Here is a 22548-nt window from a genome sequence, read left to right on the forward strand (position 1 = left end):
CTATGTCTCGTCGGACGTACAAATACCTACTTCTCGTGGCCTGCCAAGATTGGCTCCCCGGTCCCGGACCCCCAGCATCCCTGCAGCGCCCCCTACATGCTGACACCTCCGAAAAAGCAAGTCAGAGCCTCGTCTGTCAGCTTCCTCACTTTCTCACGTCCCCATCACACTTCAGGCGACGTATTGCATCAAAACTAACATTAGCGCACGATGGCCATCTGCCAAGATTGTCGGGGTGACATCCTCGAATCAAACAAGACATGGGACTATCATCACATCAAGGCCGATACCTTCAATGATGCCGCAATATCAGACTGCGTTTTTTGTCGAAAGCTAGGTGGATTTGTCAATGCACTCAGTTTTAAGCCTCCTGTTGACGCCTTCTATCGGTGGACCATGCGTGAGACTGCGCAAGCTAGGGAGACAAAGAGCTACATCTCAATCACTTTCCGTCCAGTCTCCAGTCTGGACCATGAAGCAGACATGACCGACCGGCTTCCAGAAGTACGCTTTGATTTGTTCCCTGAAGAAGGTTTGTGTTTTGCGTCTTTTGTTTCTTTTACATCAAGACCAGATCCTAATACGTCTCTCAGATTTAGGCCCCATACCGAGTGTGGGAGTCTTTGGTGACAGAACCGACTCCGAAGCATCTCGAAGGCAGATGAAGACTTGGCTTCACGACTGCGTAGAAAATCACCCAAAGTGCAAGGCCCGTCACCTCGATCGCGGCTTCATGCCGAACCGCGTTCTGGACATTGGCATCCCCGGCGCTGTGTCACCATCGCACATCCGCATAGTTCGAACTAAGGAAGAGACGGTCGAAGACGAGGACAGACGCTATATGACTTTAAGTCATTGCTGGGGCAGATCGGAGTTTGTTCAGCTCACGGCAGAGAAACTAGCCAACTTCACATCGACTGGGATCCCATGGGAAAACCCTTCTTCCGAGACTTCGAAGAAAGATATCTGCAGCAACAAGAACTTCTCAGAGGCTATTACAATCGCTCGCTGCCTTGGAATACGTTACATCTGGATTGACTCTGTTTGTATCATCCAAAACGATACGAACGATTGGGAGGCTGAGGCGAAGCTCATGCACAAGGTGTACCGGAACTCCTATTGCAACCTCGCTGCTGCTGATTCGAAAGATTGCCATGGCGGACTATTCCGAGTGCGCGCAAACGACGTGCTGCCCGCCAAATTTGTGTCTGAACGCCTATCCCGCAGATTCAGCAACCGCAGCTGGAGAATAGTCTCCTCCGATCTCTGGGACAGAGAGCTCCTTGGAAGCCCTCTCTATACCCGTGGCTGGGTTTTCCAGGGTATTGCCTTCCTCATTCTTTGTTTCGCTGTTTGCGGTTTCTGATGTGAACAGAACGAATGCTTTCTCCCCGCCTTCTCCAATTCGGCCGGGACCAACTGTTCTGGGACTGTGCAACCATCTCCGCGTGCGAAGCTCTTCCTGCGGGGTTCCCGCTTTCCATCGACGAAAAGGCTACCATAGACCGATACTGGCGCCAACGCCTACAAGAGGCCGACATTTCCGTGCGCTCGCCTGTGAAAGTCTCCGAAGGCTCTCTCGAGAAGCTATGGAAGAACATGGTTGAAACCTATACCTCCTGTAAACTCACCAAGCACTCCGACAAGTCCAATGCTTTGTGGGGCATCGCGAAGCTCTCGCGAGACATCCTGCGCCAGGAGTACGCCCACGGGTTGTGGTCGAATTCCTTGGAAGAGCAGCTTGCATGGCGAGTGGCTGGTGGCCCCAAAGTGGTGGATTATCAGACTGAGGAGACAGACAAAAGGCAAATCGAAGCAACAACTACGATTCAGAAGACACCTCAAAAAGAGGAAACCTCCTTTCCAAGCTGGTCCTGGACTTATTTGGACGTACCTATTCAAGTTGTACCGAGGTTTCGCGAACGTCATCGGTTCTACAAGGTGACTGATCACAGCGTGGGCAACATCGGCTTTCAATTTGAGAACCCATACCGTGGATGGTTACCGGAAGAGACTGTGCCTCTGAACGAGAAGTTTAAGAACATGGCTATAGGGCCGGACAACGGTGACAAGTATCAAAAAGCTCAGCTGGCCAGTACATGGAGACCAGATGAAAGGTCGAAGCTGATATCTGACAAGATCCCCGTCCAGGGACATATTTGTCGAGGCACTCTGATTTCGATGCCCGGAAAGGAAGGCTGGGTGATTGCCATTGATGGTATCCGGGGTAATGCGGTGATTGAGGCTTTTCCGGACATTCAACCATCTCATCACGAGGTACCGTGCGAGTTTCTTGTTCTGGCGGCATCTGGAGTTAAATTCGACGAGCTGGGATGCGAGATTGGCGAGGTTGGCGATGCTGAAGATGCCGATGACGCGGAAGACAATGTAGAAACGGAAGACGAAATGGATGATGACGAAATAGAGTATGACGAACTGGAGGATCACGATCCGGAAGATGACGAACTGGAAGATGACGACAGATTCGTCGCTGGGAATGACGGCGACATTCATTATTCAGGAGTGGGGATCTTAGTGAAGCGAGTTGGGGTTGACCAGTTGATGAGATTTGGGGCGGTTACTTTCCGGCAAATATGTTTGCGCGACTGGACTCACTTTCGTTTGGCTTGCGGTGCTTGTGTTGATCGGGAGCTTGATGCTCAGGACGGAGTGAAAATGTGGCTTATATAAGTCTTAGTCTGCTAATTACAAGGGTGCCGAATTGATACAATCGATACATTCTTCTCGATGAACTCAATCGAATTGTCAAAACCGCCACGACACCGTCGCCATGACAGGTGTTTTCCAGGCCGAGAGGAGGTGGTAGGCCGGCGGAAGACAATACCCCTGGGCGGCGAAGCGAGACCGAACCGGCACCGGGGGTCGGACTCGGACCCGACAGGACCCACTCTTGTAATACCCCACTTTGGTAGGCCCATTTCCCCAGCCACCCGTTCTGCAGTCTGAAACGATTGGCTTATCATGACGCCGGGCCTCCCTTCCGATGCATCCCGGGCTGCTCCCTTCATATCACTGACTTCCTCAACCGAGAGTTAGAAACATAAAAGCAACGTTCTTCTCCTCAAAATCTCTTGTTGAGTCTTCTTCGGTGTTGCAACCGACTCATCCGATCACTCTTGGCGAGCAGCCCATGTGCACGCTGATCGACGCGTCCAAGTGGACATGGATGCTTTCCTGAAGCAGCAGGTGCCATCGCACAAGGACGGCCAGCAGGATAGATCCTCTTGGCACTCAACGCGCACCTCCCCGCCTGGTGAACCGCCATGTGCGACCAAGATGCAGGAACCGGGGTCATGGAATGAGAAGGAGATAACGTTGGAGCGGGGAACGAACCATCATGAGGTCAGAGAAAGAAGGTCCGCAGGATTGTCTTGGCGTCCATCCGCAGTAAACATACTTATTCGTCGTCCAGTTTCCGTCGCATTCGCATCTTCATCCTCTCTCTGTTGACCTGCGCCAGTGTTTGGTGGTGGATCGTTCGCGCATCGCCCGTCAATTTCCGCCTCATCACCGACGAGATGAAGCTCAACGACGGCCGCAGCGGCCTCTCGGCCGTCCTCGCAGCCGCGATCGGGGCCCTCTTCGCCGGGCCTGTGGCCTCGGCTTCATCCGGCCCATACACGCCGTTCGAGCCAATTGACCCCCAGAACTGGGTGAACCCCGACAACATGACGTGGGACGACTGGGTGAAGCCGCCGGGCACGGACTGGTCGAACCCGGCCCGCAAGGGCTCGAATCGCAACTTCAACATCGCGCTTGTCGTCGTGGACTATCCCGACCGCAACTTCACGATCAGTCAGCCGGCGCATTCAACCATCTTCAACAACCCGCAACCCGCTGCCGCCGATGTTGCCCGCGAGAATGTGCCGACTTTTTACCGCGACCTCCTCAACACGCCGAATGACCTCAACCAGGGACACACGCTCCACGAATACTGGATGGAGGACTCGGCTGGGCGCTTCGGTGTCGATCTCACTGCCTTTGGCGCATATCAGCTACCTGCGAACGGATATCAGTATGGTGTGTCTAATGACATGAATCCTGGCGCCTGTCCGACTGGAGAGACGTGTAACCTCAACATCCGGACGGATGCGCTGTCAGCCTGGCGCAATGACGTTGGTAACGACACGGCCGATGCTTTTGAGCTGGTTTTCATTCTCTCTGCGGGCAAAGACGAGTCTTCGACATGGCAGGAGTTCGGCGAGATGAAGTTTGACGGGCCTGAGGATGTTCCTGATGAATTCGGTCCTCCCAAGACTGGTAACACATCTCTTCCAAACTGGGCGCGTACTCGCTACGTTCCTTGGACATCCTGGGCCGCGGCTTCCACACTGTGGCCCAACGCCGGTGGTGGCTCGTCTACTCAGGGCGAGAGCTCCGGCATGGCTGTCTATGCTCACGAGCTGAGTCACTTGCTCGACATTGGCGATAATTATAACAATCCATACGGCACTCCGTTGCGCAGAGCTTACACCGGAATTTGGTCCATGATGTCTAGAGGCTCTTTCAACGGCCCCGGTGGACCTCACACCAGGTGGCAGATCCCCGCCCTGCAAGGCTCTTCGATGGGTTCGCTCCACACCCTCCGAGACAAGTATCAACTAGGACTCATCGAGCGAGGCGATATTCTTTGGCTGTCTCGCGAGGCACTTGCTACCTCAGGAATCGCTGTCGCAGATTTGACAGCACGATCCGTGGATCCTGGTGACGGCCTCATGGGAATCCGCATCATCATGGATTCTGACCAGTCGCCGGCCTGCGATATCCAAACTGAGCCACTCTGCGACGGCGGAAGCTGGGACAACTACGACATCGAGGTTGTCGACCGCATGGGATCGGACAGCTTCACGCCCGACTCCGGCGTCCTGATCAGCAAGTCCAAGAACGAAGACAACCAGCCCTTCCAGTGGGTCATCGACGCGCACCCCGAAGACATTGAGCTTGTCGACTTCCACCGGCCCAACGGCTCCATCGCGATGATCACCATGGGCGACTACCGGCAGCTCGCGGACGCGCTGTTCCACGCGGGCACCAACTCCGGCAGCGAGTTCGAGTTCATCGACGAGGCCAACGATCTTCATTTTTACATCATTGACCGCCACCGGAACGACGACGGCGTCTTGTCTTACACCGTTGCAGTCCGTTCCATCGGCGGCGAGGGGGGTGCTAGCGTTCACGACATATCCCTTGAAGAGGGCCAGGTGACGGCTCTTGAACAGAACACGGCCACGACCCAAGGCGTCTCGTGTTCCTTCCAGCTTAGCAATAGCGGCGCATATGTAGCGGTAGACCCGAATGACGCACAGCACCCGGAGGATGTTTCGGCGTTCCTCGCATCGGACGTCTACAGGTTGAGCGCCAAGGTTGAGGGAGCTGGCTGGCGCGTCGAGGTTCCTAACGTCTTGGTCACAGCCAAGTTTGGTGAAGTTAAGACGGCGTTTGTGTCGGTTGGTGCAAGTGCAGATGCTGCCGACGCAGCTGTGGTGACCCTGAAGGCCACCTCGGAGTCGGATCCTTCTGTTGCCGCAACGGCTCAGTGCAAGGTGTCGAAAGCTTGAAAGGGCAATGGCTCATGACTGCAGTCTACTAATACCTAAAACTAGTATTGATAATACTAAACCGTGTACATCACATGTTTCTGTTGGTCGGTGACTGGTCGCGCAAGCATGCTTTGAAAGGTATTTCTCTTTCGTACGTATGGTACTAATATCTACATAGAATTGTATATCACAGGCCATTGCTTTTGAACAGCTCAGAGGCTAGGAATCGTCGCGTTCCCTTGGTAGTCACCCTTCTGGGTAGTGAAGTCCTCAACGGTACCCAAAGACTTGATTCTGCCCAGCAACAGCTCAACCACACGGTACCCAGACCCAGCCGTGTACCCGGGCAACTCGTGACCTGCCAGCTGGACCTCGTAATACGTCAGGCCTCTCTCGTAACCGAACGCGCCCACGACGCCGGCCTCGCTCAGACGGCCGTCGTTGTACTCGGGGTGGAAGGGCACATAGAACTCCTGGTCCTGCGGGTACTTCTGGAAGCCCTGGAGGCCGTTCCAGGTGGTGTTCTGGAGCGCGAAGAGCGTGCCGTTGGGCGGGAGGATGTAGTCGAGGCGGCCGACGCCGATGATGGTGTTGTTGGTGTGCTCGATGACGCGCTGCAGGACCTCGTTCTGCGCGGCGGCCGGGGAGGTGTCGCTCGAGTTCGAGTTGGGGTCGCCGCCGCCGAAGACGTTCTTCGGGGTGCACTGGTACCACGCGACGTGGGGCGCGTTGATTGCGTCTTGGACATCGGTGCGGTTGAAGTAGACCTGCGCGCCCTTGGGGCTGTAGTCACCCTGCGGAAATACGGTCAGCATCTTTGTTGGACAAGCCGATGGGCGGGGGGTTCACGTACCTGGTTCACGATGCCCAGCTGGGAGTACGTGAAGGGGCACGTGTCAGTGATGTGGTAGATGTTGAAGCACGGGTTCGCGTCGAGGGCACCCTCGTAAGCCCAGTCAAACATGTCACACGTGTAGTTGCCGGAGGGGTCGCTGTACGGGTCGGGCAGGACGGGCCAGGGCCCCTTGGGCGGGAAGGTGGCGTACTCGTCGAGGTAGCTCGAGTAGTTGCAGTACTCGTGGGTCCAGCGCAGGGCGTTCATGTAGGTCTGGTTGAGGTTGAAGATTTTCTGCCAGGACTCGATGAAGGGGTAGATGACGGCCTGCTGCTGCAGGGTGCCGTCGCCGATGATGGGGTCGTTGATGGCGACGCCGCCGAGCTTGTAGTACTTGTCGTCCTCGGCGGTGATGAAGGCGTCGGCGATGTAGGGCACGTAGTAGCCGGCGTAGGACTCGCCGGTGATGTAGGTCGTGGCGCCCTCGAGGCTGAAGGTGTCGATGAAGTTGCGCCAGAAGCCGATGAACTGGAGGCCGAGCTCGACTTCGTTGGTGATGTTGGGCGTGCCCTGGCTGTAGCCGACGCCGACGGGCTGTTCGACCCAGATCACGTTGGTCCTGGGGTTGCAGGTCAGTTTGAGGAGAAAATGCGATGCATCGCGGGTCTGGCTTACAAGTTGGTCCAGCTGTAGGAGTTGGGTGTGGGCGCAAGGGTGCCATCCTGCCACAGGAACGGGCCGTTCTCGGTAATCAGACCGCTGAGGGAGCTGCATCCCGGTCCGCCGTTTAACCTGAAGGATTCGTGTCAGAAGCTTCTTTTCGCATCTAACGCGAGACGACTCACCAGATGAGAACTTCCTTGCCGGCATCGGGGTTCGTGCTCGGGAAGAACCAAAAGTACAGCTGCCTCTCCTCATTGGGGTCCTGAGAGATGGGCAGCAGGCCGGCATAGGACTCTCCAACATCAAAGTTGACGTCCGGAATCGCGGTGCCGTTCACGACAAACTTCTTGGACTTCTCAGTCAAGAACTTGGACGTGTCGCGCTTCCCGACGGGCTGCTGCGCGGGAGAGGGGATGCGCGTGTGGCCCTGTCGTCGCGGGTGCTCGCGGTTGAAGGCATTGAGGGCGCCCTGGTTGAAGGTCGCCTGGGACAGAGTCCCAAACGCCAACAGTGCGCTGACGAACTTGAGATGCATGGCGAAGGGAGCTTCAGTGATCCCGTTGTTGGTCGCGATGGATGCGCCAAGAACCAACAGGCTTGGCGCTAGGTCTTTATATAGCGGGTTCCTCCAAGGTCGCAATCAAGAGGCAGCACTGTCATCACAATCATCATCATCATCATCCACTCTGTTGATAAGACTCGCGCCATCTTTCGCGTTGATGTCACAACAGTAGGTGACCGGATCACGGCACACGTTGTGGACGTGGAGATCTCGACGGTGAACCGCTGTTTATTCGCTTGTCTACCGGGCACTTCCCCGCATCGGCAATGTCGGCATTGGGGGCCATGGTCCCTTTGCTTATTGCGCGAGGTTGGTCCAGGGCAGTTGGGGCAGGTGAATTTGCGTACGGATAGCGTCGGGCGCAAGAGCTCATGCGAAGTGCCGATCGAAGACACGGTGCGGGAACAAAAGTCCCCCGTATTCCAGGGTTTCGCGAGGGGCGGGCTCTGCGCGCGAAATTGTGAACCGTCATTTCATGGTAGTGCAGCGCTACCCCGACCTGCCTGTTCAGGAAATTAGGTTCTGGCACGTCAGCTAGGCATAACCTAGCTCGCGGTGTTATCTTATCGAGTGAGGGTTCTTTTGTAGAACGGCCCAGGGCGGTGACATCATGAAGCTCATGTCCCTGGATATTAAATCGCAATCTGGGGAGTGAGGCATAAATAATTGTGTGAGTTGTGATTGGACGCGGTCCCGACGGAACACTTTCCATGACACATGGTGGTTGAATCAAGCTCGCGGATCGGCTTGGCCGATTCGAAACCTCCGAGGAGCCGCCTTGGAGGATGAGCGTGGCGCCGGTAGGCTTGCCGCCAGCTGACTATGCCTGGAAGGACGTCTTGGATACGACGAACACATGCTGTCTAAACGTAGAAACTTGTCCTTTCAGATCATCCAAAAGCAAGCGGACGGTTCAAAGCTCGCATGAGCTTCATATCACGTCACACGATGCACAGTGAGGGAGCTTTCCCTCTATGATTCTTCAACGAGCCCCAACAGATCAACGGAATTTATGCAATTTACAATAGTATTGCTGGCAATCATCTCACCAAAAGCAACATGTGGGGTGCTTGCGGTTCATGAACACATCAAACAAGCGATTCGGTTGTTCCACCGCTAGGAGACCGCGCTGGAAACCTGCGATGCAACACTATCCAGCACCGAAGGTGGGTACACACCTCTTGCAGGTGAAATGAGATACCACGCCTTTGGAGAAGAGTCTTTACATTGCATCATCAACTTGCCGTCGGAACATACTGCTCAACTACTGAATCTCGACTTGGGCAAGCTCACGCTGAGCGAGACGGCGGGTCGAGCTCTGCTCCAGGGGATTGAATCCGCTGTGGGTCCCGCTAGGGCTCACAAACTCGGAATCAGGTCGCCCTGCCAGGTCCCTCACAGAGAGATCCAGTGGCTCAGATCGTCTAGTTGGTTAGGATGATACGTTGTGGTCTCCATCACTCAGCGATACCGTGTTGACGGCGGTTCGAATCCGCCTCTGAGCACTGCAGTCCTTTTTGGGGTTTGTTCCTATTGTCGTCAACTCGGTTGAAGATTTTCAGTTCATACAAACTCCCACTGTCGTCATTACGCTTCAGTGGCATGACTCGGCACTCACATCGCACGTCTTAAACGCTGAGCATTTTTGCATGATTGGGGGAATTGAACCCTTCAAAGACCTCGACTGTAGAGCCAAGGTTCACTGTAGCCCAGGCCTTGAAGACCGCACGGAGCCGGACGCGACCGGCCCTTGTGCGGTAACCCTCACATGAGACGGTGTTCGTCAGATGCTTCTATTGAACTACGTGCTGTCAGACGAACTCCAGAATGCGCTGATTCGCCGGTTGCTACTGGCTTCGCAGATGACGTGCGCTTCCTTCGAGGTCGCGCCATACCCCGCGCTGCCGGGGTTCGGCGCCGGCAACGGACCCTTCGACAGACACGCCGCTCGGACGGGCGGGTGGCCGGGGATATCTTGACCATGCATCTCTTAGTCCCGGAAAAATTGATCTAACTTTTATGACATCTAATGACAGCGTTCAAATGAGACGACCATGTCGCAAGCACACACCTTCACCGAGATACCCCGCATAGACCTTTCCCTCGCGTCTGACCCCGCGACGGAGCCGGTTCTTCTCGATCAACTCCGGGATGCGCTCATCAACGTCGGCTTCTTGTATGTTATCAACCATGGCGTTCCCGAAGTAACGATATCAAATGTCGTCGAAGCGTTGCCAACAGTATTCGCCTTGCCCGCTGGAGCGAAGAATGAAATTGCGCTGAGGAATTCACCGCACTTCTTGGGATACAGTGGGGATGGGTCAGAGACTACTGCTGGGAAGAGCGATCGTAGAGAGCAAGTCGAGTTCGCGACTGAGCTTGAAAATTTGTGGAGGGAGGGTGTGCCTCCGCGAGAGCGACTCAGGGGCCCTAACCAGGTAGGTTATCGCTGCGATGAGGATTGAGCTTGGCTGATGAGTGCAGTGGCCTTCTGGTTTTCCCGAACTGCGTCCAATAATCGAGGCCTACATCGCTGAGATGACAGGGCTCGGCGAGAGATTCTTACACCTGGTCGCAAAGGCGCTCTCGCTGCCACCAGATACCTTTCTGCCGTTCCTATCGGACCAGCATCGGCTGAAGCTGGTTCGCTACCCAGGACTTCCCGAGAGCCAGGCTGGAGGCCAGGGTGTTGGACCTCACAAAGACTCTTCAGGATGGTGGACATTCTTACTGCAGGCCTCACCGCCACACATTAAGGGTCTACAAGCCCTCAACAAGAACGGCGACTGGATCGACGTGTCTGTCGTACCAGGGTCCTTCGTGGTGAATATCGGCCAGGCCTTTGAGGTTGTTACGAACGGGGTTTGCAAAGCAACGACGCACCGCGTGCTCTCTGGCTCTCTGGAAAGGTACAGCGTGCCCTTCTTCCAAGGTGTCAGGCGAGGCTTGACCAAAGAGGAGGCTGTCGGGACGTTGAGAGCACATTTCGAGAAGCCCGAGATCAGAGGTTTATCGCTAGAGTCCGAGGAAGGGAGGGAGATCGACTCGGCCTTCCTGAAAGGCAAGTATGACACGTGGGGTGAGAATCAATTGCGGACGAAGATTCGGAGTCATCGGGATGTTGGACAAAAGTTTTACGCAGATGTGTTTGATAAGTACGTCAACGATGACCAATAAAGATTCCACTTCAGACCCTTTGCGACAGTCAAACCTTTAGCTAGTCGTAATATTTGGCCTTGACGCCTTTCACAATCTCCTGCTCAAAGATCTCGCTTCTCGCTTGCTTGTTCTTGTTGACGCCCGCCCGAACTCTAGCCTTGACCCACTCCCCTGCGGTGATACCAGCCAACTCCGAGTTGGCATTCGAGTCATATCCCAGTCGCTCAAGGACTTTACTTTGCACCGGTCTCAGCTCAAGACTATCCTCGGGACGAACAAAGTAGAGAACGCCCAAGCGATCAATGCCAGCTTGGTCAGGAGGCGGCACCACGACTCGGTGGATGCTGCTCTTGAGGAAGCCATTGGTGAGGAACTCCAGAGCATCTGCCACGTTGACCGTGATGCTTCCATCATACGGCTTGACCCTGTCACATCAGATTAGCTATGTCTTCGAAGAAGTGCATAGGCCCGAAACTCACCACTTCCAACCGCCATCGTTCCCACGAACTTGCAACGCTGCGACGGGTTGTCGGAACAGAAGGGTCAGGCTTCCGAAGTCAGTGTGACCTTTGACCCAGACGTTCTCGAGCTTTGCATTCGTCTCATCATCGCGCGCGTGATACTTCATGTATCGCAGGTGGCAGTCTGACAGGGCCTCGTCGTATCTGTGTTGGCCCGCGAAGTAATCTTCTGGAAGTTCCAATATGATTGCGAAGAGAGTGAGAAGTTTCTGCACAATATTGTTGTGAATGTGGCGAGCGAAGTGTTCGATCTCCTCCTTGTTCTCGTTGATCACGTTTGGCTGAGGACGCTCAAAGGCTGGGATGAACTTTGGGATGTTGAAGATCTCGGTGTTGTCAAACACTCCTGGACGGACTTCCTGGAGGCACTCCTGTGAGCGACACGTCAATCATTCTGAGCATAGCAAACATACCCTGAGACCCAGCGGTTTGTAACCGTTGTAACCCCCATTCTCGAGGTCAGCTCGGTACTTGAGCTTCTCTTCCGTTGGCAGCTCAAAGACGGACTTGCCGATGGCAAATTGACGGTCCACCTCTTCTTGACTGAGTCCAAAGTTGACGATATAGAAAAATCCTATATTTTGAATGGCATCAAATAGCTGTTTGGCTAACGCCTCCTTGCCGCCCGGTTGGTCGAACTTGGAAAGATCCAGAGTTACAAGGTCTGCCCATTCCACTGCAAGCTGAGGTATGAGCGAAGGACTTCTAGGTGAAAGCTATCTCCATGCATACTCACGTTCATGTTTTGTCTCGGGGACTTGATGGTACACAGGTAGCGAGGTCTTGTGCTCGCTAGCTGGTGCTCGTTGGACGGCTGCCGCCATGTCTAGCTTTCTGATCACGATTCACGATAGAATACTAAGACTTTAGGTTGGAATTGTCCCTCGAGATGACTTCATGCGATTCGCCGTTCGGCCTTTTCATAAACCCACAATAGCATCTTTGAGTCGTTAACTATTTAGTTTCCGACAGATAAACATTCTCCGTACTCGGCCCGTCGTGGTGGAAATGGGTGTGCATGGGGCACGGCATCCGCATCTCGTCATCGCGGGGTCCGATTGCGAATGCAAGGATTGTCGTCGGACGTCGCCCGCTCACTGTAACCAACCTCACTCAATGACCACAAACGCGGTTTGGATGTCCATTGCCCTGGTTGAGCGGCCCCCACGAAAGGATCGTTCTGGAGTGAAATGGAGGATTTATCGCGGAGTTGCAGCCCGAACGCCTGCTCCATCCCACGCTGAAGAAGAGGCAGCGAATCAGCCCCTCGTACAAACCTTGCTCGCGATTCTAGCATTCGATGACATGATCGGGATTTGTATCTGAGCTCGGCTTATTTCCGTTGGTCATTGTGATTTTGAGGATGATGCATTTCTTGGCACGTCGGTTATCGCCAAATCGATGAGGTTAGCATCCATGCCATCAAAACTCGAACGGCAATGTTTTTCCCGCTTCCATGACCCGACCTTTGCATTCTACGTTGAAGCTTTCTTGATACCAGAGTCATCGTATTGACCCAATATGGCCGACTCAAAGGACATATCGACGCCGACCCAGTCATTGCCAGACCATGGCGAGCCCAGCAAAGCCGACGGACTGACATTTGCCAGGCGCGGAGAGCAAGTGGACGAGACCACGGCAGTCAGCGATGTCTCCGGCTTCGACGCTGAACGCATGCGGGCGCGGTCACTTCTCACTGCCGCGGAGGAGAAGGCCCTCATGAGGCGCGTCGACTTCCGCATCATGACAATTTGCTCGCTGTTGTTTCTGATGAAAAACATTGACGCCGATAATATATCAAACGCGCGAATCATGAACAGGGGGACTTCTAGGAACATCATGACGCAGTTAGACATGACGTCGGATGAGTACAATTTGCTCAACGTTTTGTACTATGTAAGATGCATCCCGGGACGTGAAAGGTGCGGAGATGCTGACGCAAAAAAGGTTCCATACATCGTTCTTGAAGCGCCTTCGAACCTTTTGTTGAAGAAGTTCAGACCGAGTGCTTGGCAGTCAAGGATCATGATCTCGTGGGGCATTGCTCTGCTTTGCCATGTGCCCGTCAGCAACAAGGGCGGCATTTATGCAACACGGTTCATACTCGGAGCAGTATATAACCCATGAAACTTCCCAATGAGTTTGATGCTAATTTTTCCCATCCTTTAGTTTGAGGCCGGAATGTTCCCGGGAGTCATTCTTCAGATGACATATTGGTACAGACCCGATGAAATGTCCATCCGTCTGCTTTATTTCTGTGAGCATCAGGCCCTAGAACAAGTAGCTGAACTTGAGACTGACCATTACTGGAGATGTTCTAGGGAATCTGTCTGGGATCTTCAGCGGTATTCTAGCCTTTGCTTTTGACACGGTTTCCGGTAGCAGAGGGCTTTCAGGATGGCAGTGGTAAGTCTTGTTATCAGTAATCCAACGAAAGTGATTAGAGCACCAACAGCATCTCCAGGCTATTTCTGGTGGAAGGCCTTATCACCATCGTACTAGGAACAGCTGTCTACTTCTTACTTCCTGATTGTAGGTTCCGTTGACCGCCTCGACATCAAAGGGTACCTACTGACACAACTAGTCCCACCGACCGCCAAATGGTTGAGCGACAAGGAAAAGGCCTTCATCCAAGCCCGACTACCAGCAAACGCACCGAGGGCCGAGGAGATGAACTTCAATTGGAGTGAAATCGTTGACTCGCTTAAGGATCGTCGACTCTGGCTTTTCACTGCCATTTGGGCTACTTTCACCGTCGGCACTTCTGGAGTCCGCTTCTACCAGCCAACCGTTATCGCAAACCTCGGATTCACCACGATTGCCAGGGCTCAGCTGCTCAACCTGCCCATCTCAATACTAGCAATTTTTGTCATTGGCGTCACCGGCTTCTTCGCAGACAAGGGTCTCATTCCGAGACCTCTGTACCCTCTTGGGGTTTTCGCCGTTATTCTTGCCTGTTATGGAGTTCTCGTTGCATACCCCTCCAACGGCGCCGTCTATGCTGCGACCCTCATCGGAAATGCCTTCACTGCCGCGTTTTTCCCGCTCATGTGGCCCTGGCGTGTGCAAACCACTTCTCGAGCTACAGGTTCTGCGTTCAGTATTGGGTTTGTGAACAGTTACGGCCAGATTGGTGGCGCCATCGGCCCTCAGATTTTCAGATCGAAGTACGCGCCGCGTTATCAGACCAGTTTTGCTGCTGCGATGGCGTTAGTTGGCTGTTGTGCCATCATCACCTGCATAACGTGGTGGGTTACGAGGAAGACGGAGTCGGATACTCGTCGGTTGAAGAGAGCAAGAGTTCGCGCCGAGAGGGAAGGGTTGGCAGTGCTCGACGATGTGGTGGATCGCGACTTGAACAAGAAGCGTAGCGATGACGAGGAAAGCGCCTAATTAGATTTTTTATAGGTATCACTATCTGGGATCATCAATCGATGAGTATGTACTGGCAGTTGATGATGAGTATGTACAACGCTATGCGCCGGAAGGTGTCAGACCGGCGAGTGAGTAGACTGTGGAACAGCGTTTTCTGATCTCTCACTACATGACGCGACCGAATTTTCTCTATGCTTCTGACTCTGTTCCGGTAACGAGACCATCTCTGCTCCATACGCAGAGTGTCGCCTGGATTTGGACTCTCCAATCGCCTTTGCCTTTGGCTTCATGAACAGTGTTCTCCACAGTTGACCGGCGTTTGGCATGCACGCAACAAATACGCCAACGCAGAGCTCGGTGAACGTCCAGACATAGACCCAAAGTGCTTGAGCTAAGACTTCGGTCAGCATCTTGAAATGATGGGCATGTCGCGGACTCGCGGACTCGGACTCACATGTTACGTTGCTATCTGTCATGAAGCGGACCATTGCGTGGATCCGAATGGCGCTGACGGCAGTAAGGCTGGATTTTGTTAGTGATGAAGTGATGTGTTTGATGGATGTTAACTCACAACAATCCCACACTAAACATCAGCATGACTCCAATCTTTTTCCGCAAAATCAAATTCAGCTTGTAAAGCTGCGTCAACGGCAAAATCAGCATCCAGACGTCCAGGATGATGTTGATGATGGCGTTTGACAAGATGAATCTGTTAAAGTCGAGGCATCTCTCGTTCTTGTAGCTCTCATTCTTATCCCAGCCTGTCCAATACAGCGACAGGGGTCGGCACTGTGCAAAGGTCAGGATTATGTAAATGAGTCCGACGAGAAAGTTGAGACCATGGGTGGCCCAAATGATTGTTCGGAAGCCGCGTGTTGGGAAAATTCGAAGAAAGAAGAACAGCACTGATGCTTTGAGGGTCATGAGCCCTACAACGTAGAGAATTTGTGTCGCAAACAACATCTTGAGGTTTTCAAATATTAGCCATTGCGCTGTCCTAACATAAACTTTACAGTGATTGTCTTATCAAGCGGCTGCTTACCTGAAGGAATTCAACCATCTTGGTGGGCGTAACTGTCCACACAGGATTTCCGAGGCCGATGTTCAAGGCTTTAAAACGGTCAGCCAAATTTACAACAGCGAGGGGTTTTGAATCACTCACATCGATAAATCAAGGGCACCAAAGGAATAGTGCAAACCTGCGCTGCCTGCATCAGCAAAGTCCCGGAGAGTATCATACTGGGCCAACTGACGTATCCAATGATCGCCATGAAATCATCTGCGCCCCAAGGAAGAGGATTTAAGATTTTGTTTAGTATTCTGATGCCGATAAACACAGTTGGCAATGCAAACAGTATGCCAGTGAGATAACGCGGAAGGGCCGTGTTGTCCGCAACTGTTACCCCACATGCAGTTGCCGAAACTCTCACGGAATCTACGTCCAACATTAGCAACAAGTCTGCCCCTGCTAAGCTGAAGTGCTCTCACCCAAACGCTCTGCCATTGTGCATTTCACCTTGATGCAAGGCGCGACTAGATCCGTGAAAGTGGTGTCGGCGCAGAGGCAAGCGGCGTCGAGCGCGCGGCATGGCGACCTTGGCAATGCGTCCATCACACAGATAACCTGGCAAGATGTGAGCCATTTTCGCACTGGCACGTCATCAGAGGATGTCGAAACCTACTGCGCAGTTTGGAAAGCTCGAATAGCCAAGCCCGGTCACCATTCTCGCGCTGGCAGCCAACGCCGCGAGGACGTGGGATTTCCTCATGATTCCTTCGGCTCCGGAAGTCGTGTACGAACAAAATGACGTTGAGACTTCAAGACAGGGTTGCGGGGCTCACTCCCAATATCTATGCAAGGATTAAGTTTCTGGCAAAAGTGGCGACCGAGACACTGCCTCGTTGGCTTGCGCCGGAACAAACGAGACAGTATAAGCATTGGTGCACCGGCGCGAGCCCCCGATCATCCACGTAATGAACAAAGCGCTTCGTCTGCATGAGATTTTCATCGGTATTAAGATGCTGAGAAGGGGAAGCCGCCGCGGGGATGATGTCCGCATCCGTTCAAAGATCACAAATCGTCACCAGACGATTCAGCGACACCCAATGAATGTGAAAGAATTATGGAAGAACTAGGCTAGGAAAGCCTAGATCTGGGAGCAGACCTCCGGAAACGGAAGGCTGTCACCAATGCGGAGAACAGACTTGGGTACCGGTACTCGGCTTGTCCAGTGTCTCATTGCCTTGTCTCACCTGCACTGTTGAAGATCCCGTGAGACATGCGGCTAACCTGGCTCCTGGTGACGTGCACATCTCACCTTGGTCATGAATTATCCTTGAGCCAATGCCCCAGAGGATGTTGGATTCCATTCACGGACAGACAGACGAGGTACAGAATTGTGTGGGGCGTCCAATGTTAATATATACAGAGCTTGTCTACATGAAGATGAGTCTAATTCAGCTTAATCACTTAAACCATCTCGAACCTTTCGATCTGCCGAGGCCTTGCATTAGCCATGACTTCATGTGGCTTACTGTGAAGTCGAACAGGTCTTCAAGCCATTCGCTGGGCAGCGCATCAGCCAACTCTTTCTGGGTTCTTTGGAACGAAGTTCAGGGAGCAACGTGGGTGATTGTATTTATTTTCGACTTTTACACAAAGACTTACCTATGCACCGATACCTCCGCTGAATCATGTTTCGCCATGACTGCCTTATCCGCCGGGAGCCAACGCCCATGACGGCGGTGAACATGCGTTTCCCACAGCCACGTTTAAGTAGTCTTGATGAGATCCGCAGCCTTCTCAGCCACGGCGTATACGGTGGATTGCAGATGGCAAGCGGGGATTAACGGGATGACACTGGCGTCCACCACTCTTAGCCCCTCAAGACCATAGACGCGAAGCGTGGGATCTACCACTCCGCCATGCTCCAGGGGTTGCAAGCTTGCGGTGCCGCTTGGATGAGCAAAGCTTGCGTACAATGAGTTTCTCACTGCCTCGGCGATAGCTGCGTCACTAGTAATGTTCGCGCCGGGAAGAATCTCCAGAGGTTGACGCACGGCAATCGACTTGCTGCCCATGAACTTCCGCATAGCCTTGATGCTCAACACAAGCATCTCAAGATCGGCAGGGTTCTGGAGGACGCCGAAGTCGATGATCGGTGTGGTCGCAGGGTCTGGATCTGTGGTGTTGATCGAGACTGTGCCACGCGAAACAGGCTTCTGGAAGGCGATGCCTGCTCCAGCAAAGCCTCCGAAGGGTACTTCGAGAACGCCTGCCTCGGGGTTGCGGTAGAGCTTAGCAAGAGCCTTTCGTTGCGCAAGGAAGCCTTCAACGAGTTCAGGATGCTTGCTGTAGATATCGGGGAGGAAGTCCCCGGCATTTTGGGCTTCGATACTGGCGGTGAGGTTCTCATACTCGGGAGTGAGATCTTGGAGCGACAAAAAGACGATGTTGTTGCCACGTGCGTGGGTAAATGGTCCAGTGCGGTTGGCAAAGTATTCGGCCTCGGAGGCATTAAAGAAAGCGGGGTCGTTCATTGTATCGCTACCAAGCTCAGGAGGATTGCCATCTAGAAGAGTCAGTCTTTTTGTTCCACCAGCAAGATGCTTCAATACTCACAGTTGTACAACATCAGCATCCAGGGATGATCTTGGTAATTGGCACCAACTCCAGGAAGATCGGCAACCACCTCGATGTTGAGGGATTCAAGCAACGCAGCGGGTCCTACACCACTCTGCTGAAGGATTCGTGGGGTTTGCACTCCGCCAGCAGCAAGCAAGACCTCTTTGTTGGCTTTGATAAGGAATATTTCCCCGGTATCTCGGGAGACAACGTTGACGCCAATCGCCTTCTTGTCTTCGAACTCCACCTTGGAAGCGTAGTGCTTGATGAGTAGGTTCATGTTCGCACGAGTTCCTGCGATGGGATCGTAGTAGCCCGTTCGGGCAGTGGAACGCGTGACATTCTTTCCTTCGGAGTTTTGGGGCAGTTGAGCAACTCCAACATTGTTGCCGCCAGCTCCGTGGTCATTGAGAACAGGGATTCCAAGGTCCTTGATCCACGCGTCTCTTTGGATTCCTGTCACCCCGTCAGCACTTTCGATCCTCGCATATCCCGCATTCAGCATGCAACAAACCTACGTCAGGCCACTGCCAGGACGGGAAGCCGACCTGGATGGGGCCGTCGCCGTATGTGCTCGGGTCGTAGGAGAAGTTGTACTTCTCGACATACTCTTGGGCGGGAAGGTGGAACGTGGTGGACTAAAATTGGCCCTCGTCAGCTCCAAGTCTCATGGGACGTCAGGTTTGAGGTGTGCTTACCTTCTTGAAGTATTCAATGAGACTTTCCCAGTTCCAACCAGGGTTGCCCAGCTCTTCCCAAGCGTCGTAATCCGCCTTCGACCCTCGATCAAAAGCCATGCCATTGACCGTCGAGCCACCTCCGACAACGGTACCTGTCTGAACTCCCGATGTTCGGTTGTTGAGACCGGGCTGCTGGATGGACAGAAGTTGTCTCATGTCGTTGGGGTGGGTATTGGAAGCATAATAGGGAATCATGACGTCCCAACTTCCGTCGAACTCGCCGTACTCCACGACCAGAACCGAGACTAGCGCAGTCAGTTGTCGGGAGCTTTCGGCTTCCTTCATTCAAACAACTTACCATCCGGATCTTCGGTCAAGCGGTTGGCCACAACCAGGCCACTTAACCCTCCGCCGACAATAACATAGTCGTAAGCGCCTGCAAGTTCTGCAGCGCTCCGCTTTGCGAACTTGGCAGAGACTGGATCAGCGATTGTCAGTTGGCTTGAGATGAGCGCAGCCAAGGCCGCGGCTTTGAAGCTTCGTGTGACGTCCATGATTGCCGGGAGTGTAGGACCGAGAGCTCTGCCTGGACGAGCCGGAGAGGAGAGAAAAGCTAAACAGTGGCGGCACTTGATCTTTTAAGAGTCGTGGCCTGACTGAGTGGCGCGCCAGTCTAGGCCAAGACTTCATTTCCGCGCATCACTTGAACCCCTCCCTCACGGCATGCAGCCTACGGTCCATAGAACGAACATCGTCTAGTGGGAAGTTACCGGCAGCCAACTCTTCAGACTGCGCAAGCAAAAATCGGGAACGAAACCCATTGTCCAATCGCACGGCATGATTCATCGTGGCGCGCGTCCAGGGATATATCGACCTTACCGCCAAGTCACGGGCGCACGGCAGATATGGCTACCCGTCCGATGCAGAGATGGCTGTTCTTCCGCGTCTCTGGAGCTTCTCATAGGGCACCTCGGATAAGTGGTGTTGAACCCTGTCAGTACCCAGTGCACCCCTGTTATTAACCCCGTAGGACACATGGGTTTCGGTTGACGGCCGCAAGGGAGCTGCCGGATAGTGGGTTATATCCATGTCAGCGACTACGCTGATTGGGTAGCTGTTCTGTCAATTGCCAGAGCGATGTCACGCTGTGTCTGCCGTTCGGTTCGATGCTGTAAGCACTAAGTATATTGGTCTCCATTTTGCGAAGGTTTACTCAAGCGGAGGCGAGTGCTCTGCGCGATTAATACGAAATTTCCCTTCAAGGCAAGTTTCCCATACTCAGAAATCGACGGCATGAGATTATTGAGGTGCGTCGTCTGAGATTTACCCAAAGTCTGATGAAGAGCCCCGTTAGTCGACTAGCCGGTCTCCGATTTTCATCATGGATGACTATTTCAGTGAAGACTTTGTCGAAGAGTAGGAAGAATGAAGGCGTACAGGCGGCTCTACTACACGAGACATGGGTTTCATGGGAGACCAGTGTTGCTGGCAGTCTTCTGCGGTATGGACTCATCACACCGCACGCGTCAGATTGAATATTCACGAAACTCGATCATTGAGCATTGGTAATCAAGAATACTCCTTCGTAGTAGCCGGTCGTGCTTTCAGCAAGTATGGCACATCAACTAGTAGTATCATGCTTTTGTCTATCGATCAACAGATTCGGCAGAGCTCATCATTGAAAGACTTAGCACTAGTCCCAAATACTAGTAATTGAAAGCTTCACAGAGCTCTCCAGATAATATCCCGACGCGGCCGCTGGAGCCGCTCGCCCCTGCACGCCACGAACGTCAGGACAGGTTCTCTCGTTTTAATTATGGCCCGGATAGCGAGATCCCTGACGTCCCGTCCATGCTCTCGCAACTATGAGCTGACCGTTGGTTCGGATCATTGCTGTGAAAATACACCACTTTTAAGGCATCATTGCAAGGCTTTTGCTGTGTGAGCAAATGACGATAACAGCATGAAAGCAGTAATAAGTACGAAGATAGCAGCGACGACAATTACGATTATGATAGTTACGATGGGGATAATCATAAGAGGAATCGTCTTTTAATATAGTTCATAGGTAAGGCGGTAGTCTGCCCGGTTAGCTCAAGAGCCTAGGGGTGTCCGCTGGGATAGCAAAGTCGACTGAAAAGTGAAGTGAGTTCGGTTGCATCCGAAAAACTATCGTAACATTCGTTACCCTCAAAGCCTACCTGATCTGAATGCGTGTGATCCTCTGTTCTTTTGAAGTCTGCTTCATAGACCTTGCACTAGGACTAATTCGGGAGATGTCGAAGCTGTTGGTCAGAATCCAGACATTGCATTCGACAATTCAGAATGATAGCGCCTTGAGTATCGGTGAAACACTTTGCGTGATTGATAGAGAAAGGGGACATAGGTCTTCTGGCTGCCCTCTTCGTTGAAGTCCATTCGATAGGCTGATATGCAGGTTGCGTCGCTTACAAGTCTTGCGCTTTGTCTCACTCCATTCACTGCTGCGAAGAATACAAACACTGTCACAGGCTCGATGAGTTCGTTCATTATCATGCTAGTTGCACATTACACTATCGAAATCTCAAGTCCTGTATAATGAGGAAGCGAGAATGGTATCTATCAAAGTCGCATCGAACCATCACCAACTCGGCAAGAGTCCTGCTATGACCGATTACAGATCGCAGCACTCGCACTAGATAGAATATCAGAATCTTGTATGGATTATCGATATCGGACGAGAGACATACGCTGACGGAGGTGGGACCACCGGGGGAGGCGGCCTGTGAGCACTGGGCAGGGCTCTGGGTCTCTGTAGAGGCGCAGGGGAAAGCGCCGGGCTTGCCGATGGCGTCGCAGACGGATTGAGGAGACTGTGAAGTTTGGCTCATCAGCAAACATGTCAGATCATCGGGGATTTTGTGCTTACGCATTCATTGGTGCGGGTCCTGCAAGCAGCAAAGGCAGTCTGCGCCAGGCAGAGAGACAGGAAGCCGACAACGGCGGAGGACTTCATTTTGACGATGTTGGCGTTGTTTTCGAGAGATTCTTGACGAGGTTTGAATAAGGCGCAGGTTCCGAACGAAGTTGCGATATCGATAGAAGATGATGCAAGACTTGCAAGCCGTATGTGGTCTCCTTTATATCCAGACTGTCGGTATGGACCGCCCACATCATGCGCCTTACCCCTTGGTACCCACCTCGAGACTGTCGGGGGGCATAGCATTGCAGGGATCGTTCAACGTCTGGAAACAGCGATCTTCGTAAGTGGAAGCATGGACCCAAGAAGTTGCGAAACCACCGCCCCTTTGGAAGGCCTCCCTTTGGTATGCGGAACCTGTCCAGCTTGATCTCCGGCCTATGAGACGTACGTAATCCTAGCATGTTCGTCCCATACTGTGGAGAGTTGTGCATTTGCGCAGAAAGTATAATTCCTGTGTTGCGCCGAAAGAGGAAAAAGAGCTGCACTCGGAACCACTTCCTTGAGTCAGTCGTCGTCGGTTGAGACATCAAACCGATTGAGCAACTTTCCCTTTTCGCTCGAGAAATGCAGAATTGAGAGACTTAGCAATAAACACGCTGTTGACC

General features: G+C 53.1%; 8 protein-coding genes and 1 non-coding gene across 9 annotated transcripts; 4 read left to right on the forward strand and 5 right to left on the reverse strand.

Moving 5' to 3' along the window:
- Positions 1–3358: 3358 nt before the first annotated feature.
- On the forward strand, positions 3359–5579 carry COL26b_004841 (uncharacterized protein; the record flags this gene model as incomplete). Its single annotated transcript, XM_053177704.1, has 2 exons — positions 3359–3363; positions 3434–5579. 2 exons carry the CDS (start codon positions 3359–3361, stop codon positions 5577–5579), a joined length of 2151 nt encoding a protein of 716 aa, XP_053038416.1.
- A 194-nt stretch (positions 5580–5773) lies between these two features.
- COL26b_004842 (uncharacterized protein) lies at positions 5774–7594 on the reverse strand (the record flags this gene model as incomplete). The annotated part of the gene is made up of 4 exons (XM_053177705.1): positions 5774–6355; positions 6415–7015; positions 7072–7188; positions 7242–7594. 4 exons carry the CDS (start codon positions 7592–7594, stop codon positions 5774–5776), a joined length of 1653 nt encoding a protein of 550 aa, XP_053038417.1.
- Positions 7595–9034: 1440 nt separating this feature from the next.
- COL26b_004843 lies at positions 9035–9126 on the forward strand. Its single transcript has one exon. It is a non-coding gene; the product is annotated as a tRNA-His (tRNA).
- A 1033-nt stretch (positions 9127–10159) lies between these two features.
- Positions 10160–10798, forward strand: COL26b_004844 (uncharacterized protein; the record flags this gene model as incomplete). The annotated part of the gene is made up of 1 exon (XM_053177706.1): positions 10160–10798. The coding sequence occupies one exon, from the start codon at positions 10160–10162 to the stop codon at positions 10796–10798; it is 639 nt and encodes a 212-aa protein (XP_053038418.1).
- A 40-nt stretch (positions 10799–10838) lies between these two features.
- On the reverse strand, positions 10839–12043 carry COL26b_004845 (uncharacterized protein; the record flags this gene model as incomplete). The annotated part of the gene is made up of 4 exons (XM_053177707.1): positions 10839–11205; positions 11260–11672; positions 11715–11977; positions 12034–12043. 4 exons carry the CDS (start codon positions 12041–12043, stop codon positions 10839–10841), a joined length of 1053 nt encoding a protein of 350 aa, XP_053038419.1.
- A 779-nt stretch (positions 12044–12822) lies between these two features.
- COL26b_004846 (uncharacterized protein) lies at positions 12823–14694 on the forward strand (the record flags this gene model as incomplete). Its single annotated transcript, XM_053177708.1, has 2 exons — positions 12823–13197; positions 13804–14694. 2 exons carry the CDS (start codon positions 12823–12825, stop codon positions 14692–14694), a joined length of 1266 nt encoding a protein of 421 aa, XP_053038420.1.
- Positions 14695–15243: 549 nt separating this feature from the next.
- Positions 15244–15736, reverse strand: COL26b_004847 (uncharacterized protein; the record flags this gene model as incomplete). Its single annotated transcript, XM_053177709.1, has 2 exons — positions 15244–15465; positions 15719–15736. 2 exons carry the CDS (start codon positions 15734–15736, stop codon positions 15244–15246), a joined length of 240 nt encoding a protein of 79 aa, XP_053038421.1.
- Positions 15737–17448: 1712 nt separating this feature from the next.
- On the reverse strand, positions 17449–19535 carry COL26b_004848 (uncharacterized protein; the record flags this gene model as incomplete). The annotated part of the gene is made up of 5 exons (XM_053177710.1): positions 17449–18248; positions 18299–18757; positions 18816–18939; positions 19000–19286; positions 19340–19535. The coding sequence occupies 5 exons, from the start codon at positions 19533–19535 to the stop codon at positions 17449–17451; spliced, it is 1866 nt and encodes a 621-aa protein (XP_053038422.1).
- A 2099-nt stretch (positions 19536–21634) lies between these two features.
- On the reverse strand, positions 21635–21976 carry COL26b_004849 (uncharacterized protein; the record flags this gene model as incomplete). Its single annotated transcript, XM_053177711.1, has 3 exons — positions 21635–21655; positions 21711–21833; positions 21890–21976. 3 exons carry the CDS (start codon positions 21974–21976, stop codon positions 21635–21637), a joined length of 231 nt encoding a protein of 76 aa, XP_053038423.1.
- Between the last annotated feature and the right edge of the window lie 572 nt (positions 21977–22548).

This window comes from Colletotrichum chrysophilum (assembly GCF_026319265.1).
Source record: "Colletotrichum chrysophilum strain AFK26 chromosome Unknown scaffold_30, whole genome shotgun sequence".
In the NCBI taxonomy this organism is placed as follows: domain Eukaryota; kingdom Fungi; phylum Ascomycota; class Sordariomycetes; order Glomerellales; family Glomerellaceae; genus Colletotrichum; species Colletotrichum chrysophilum.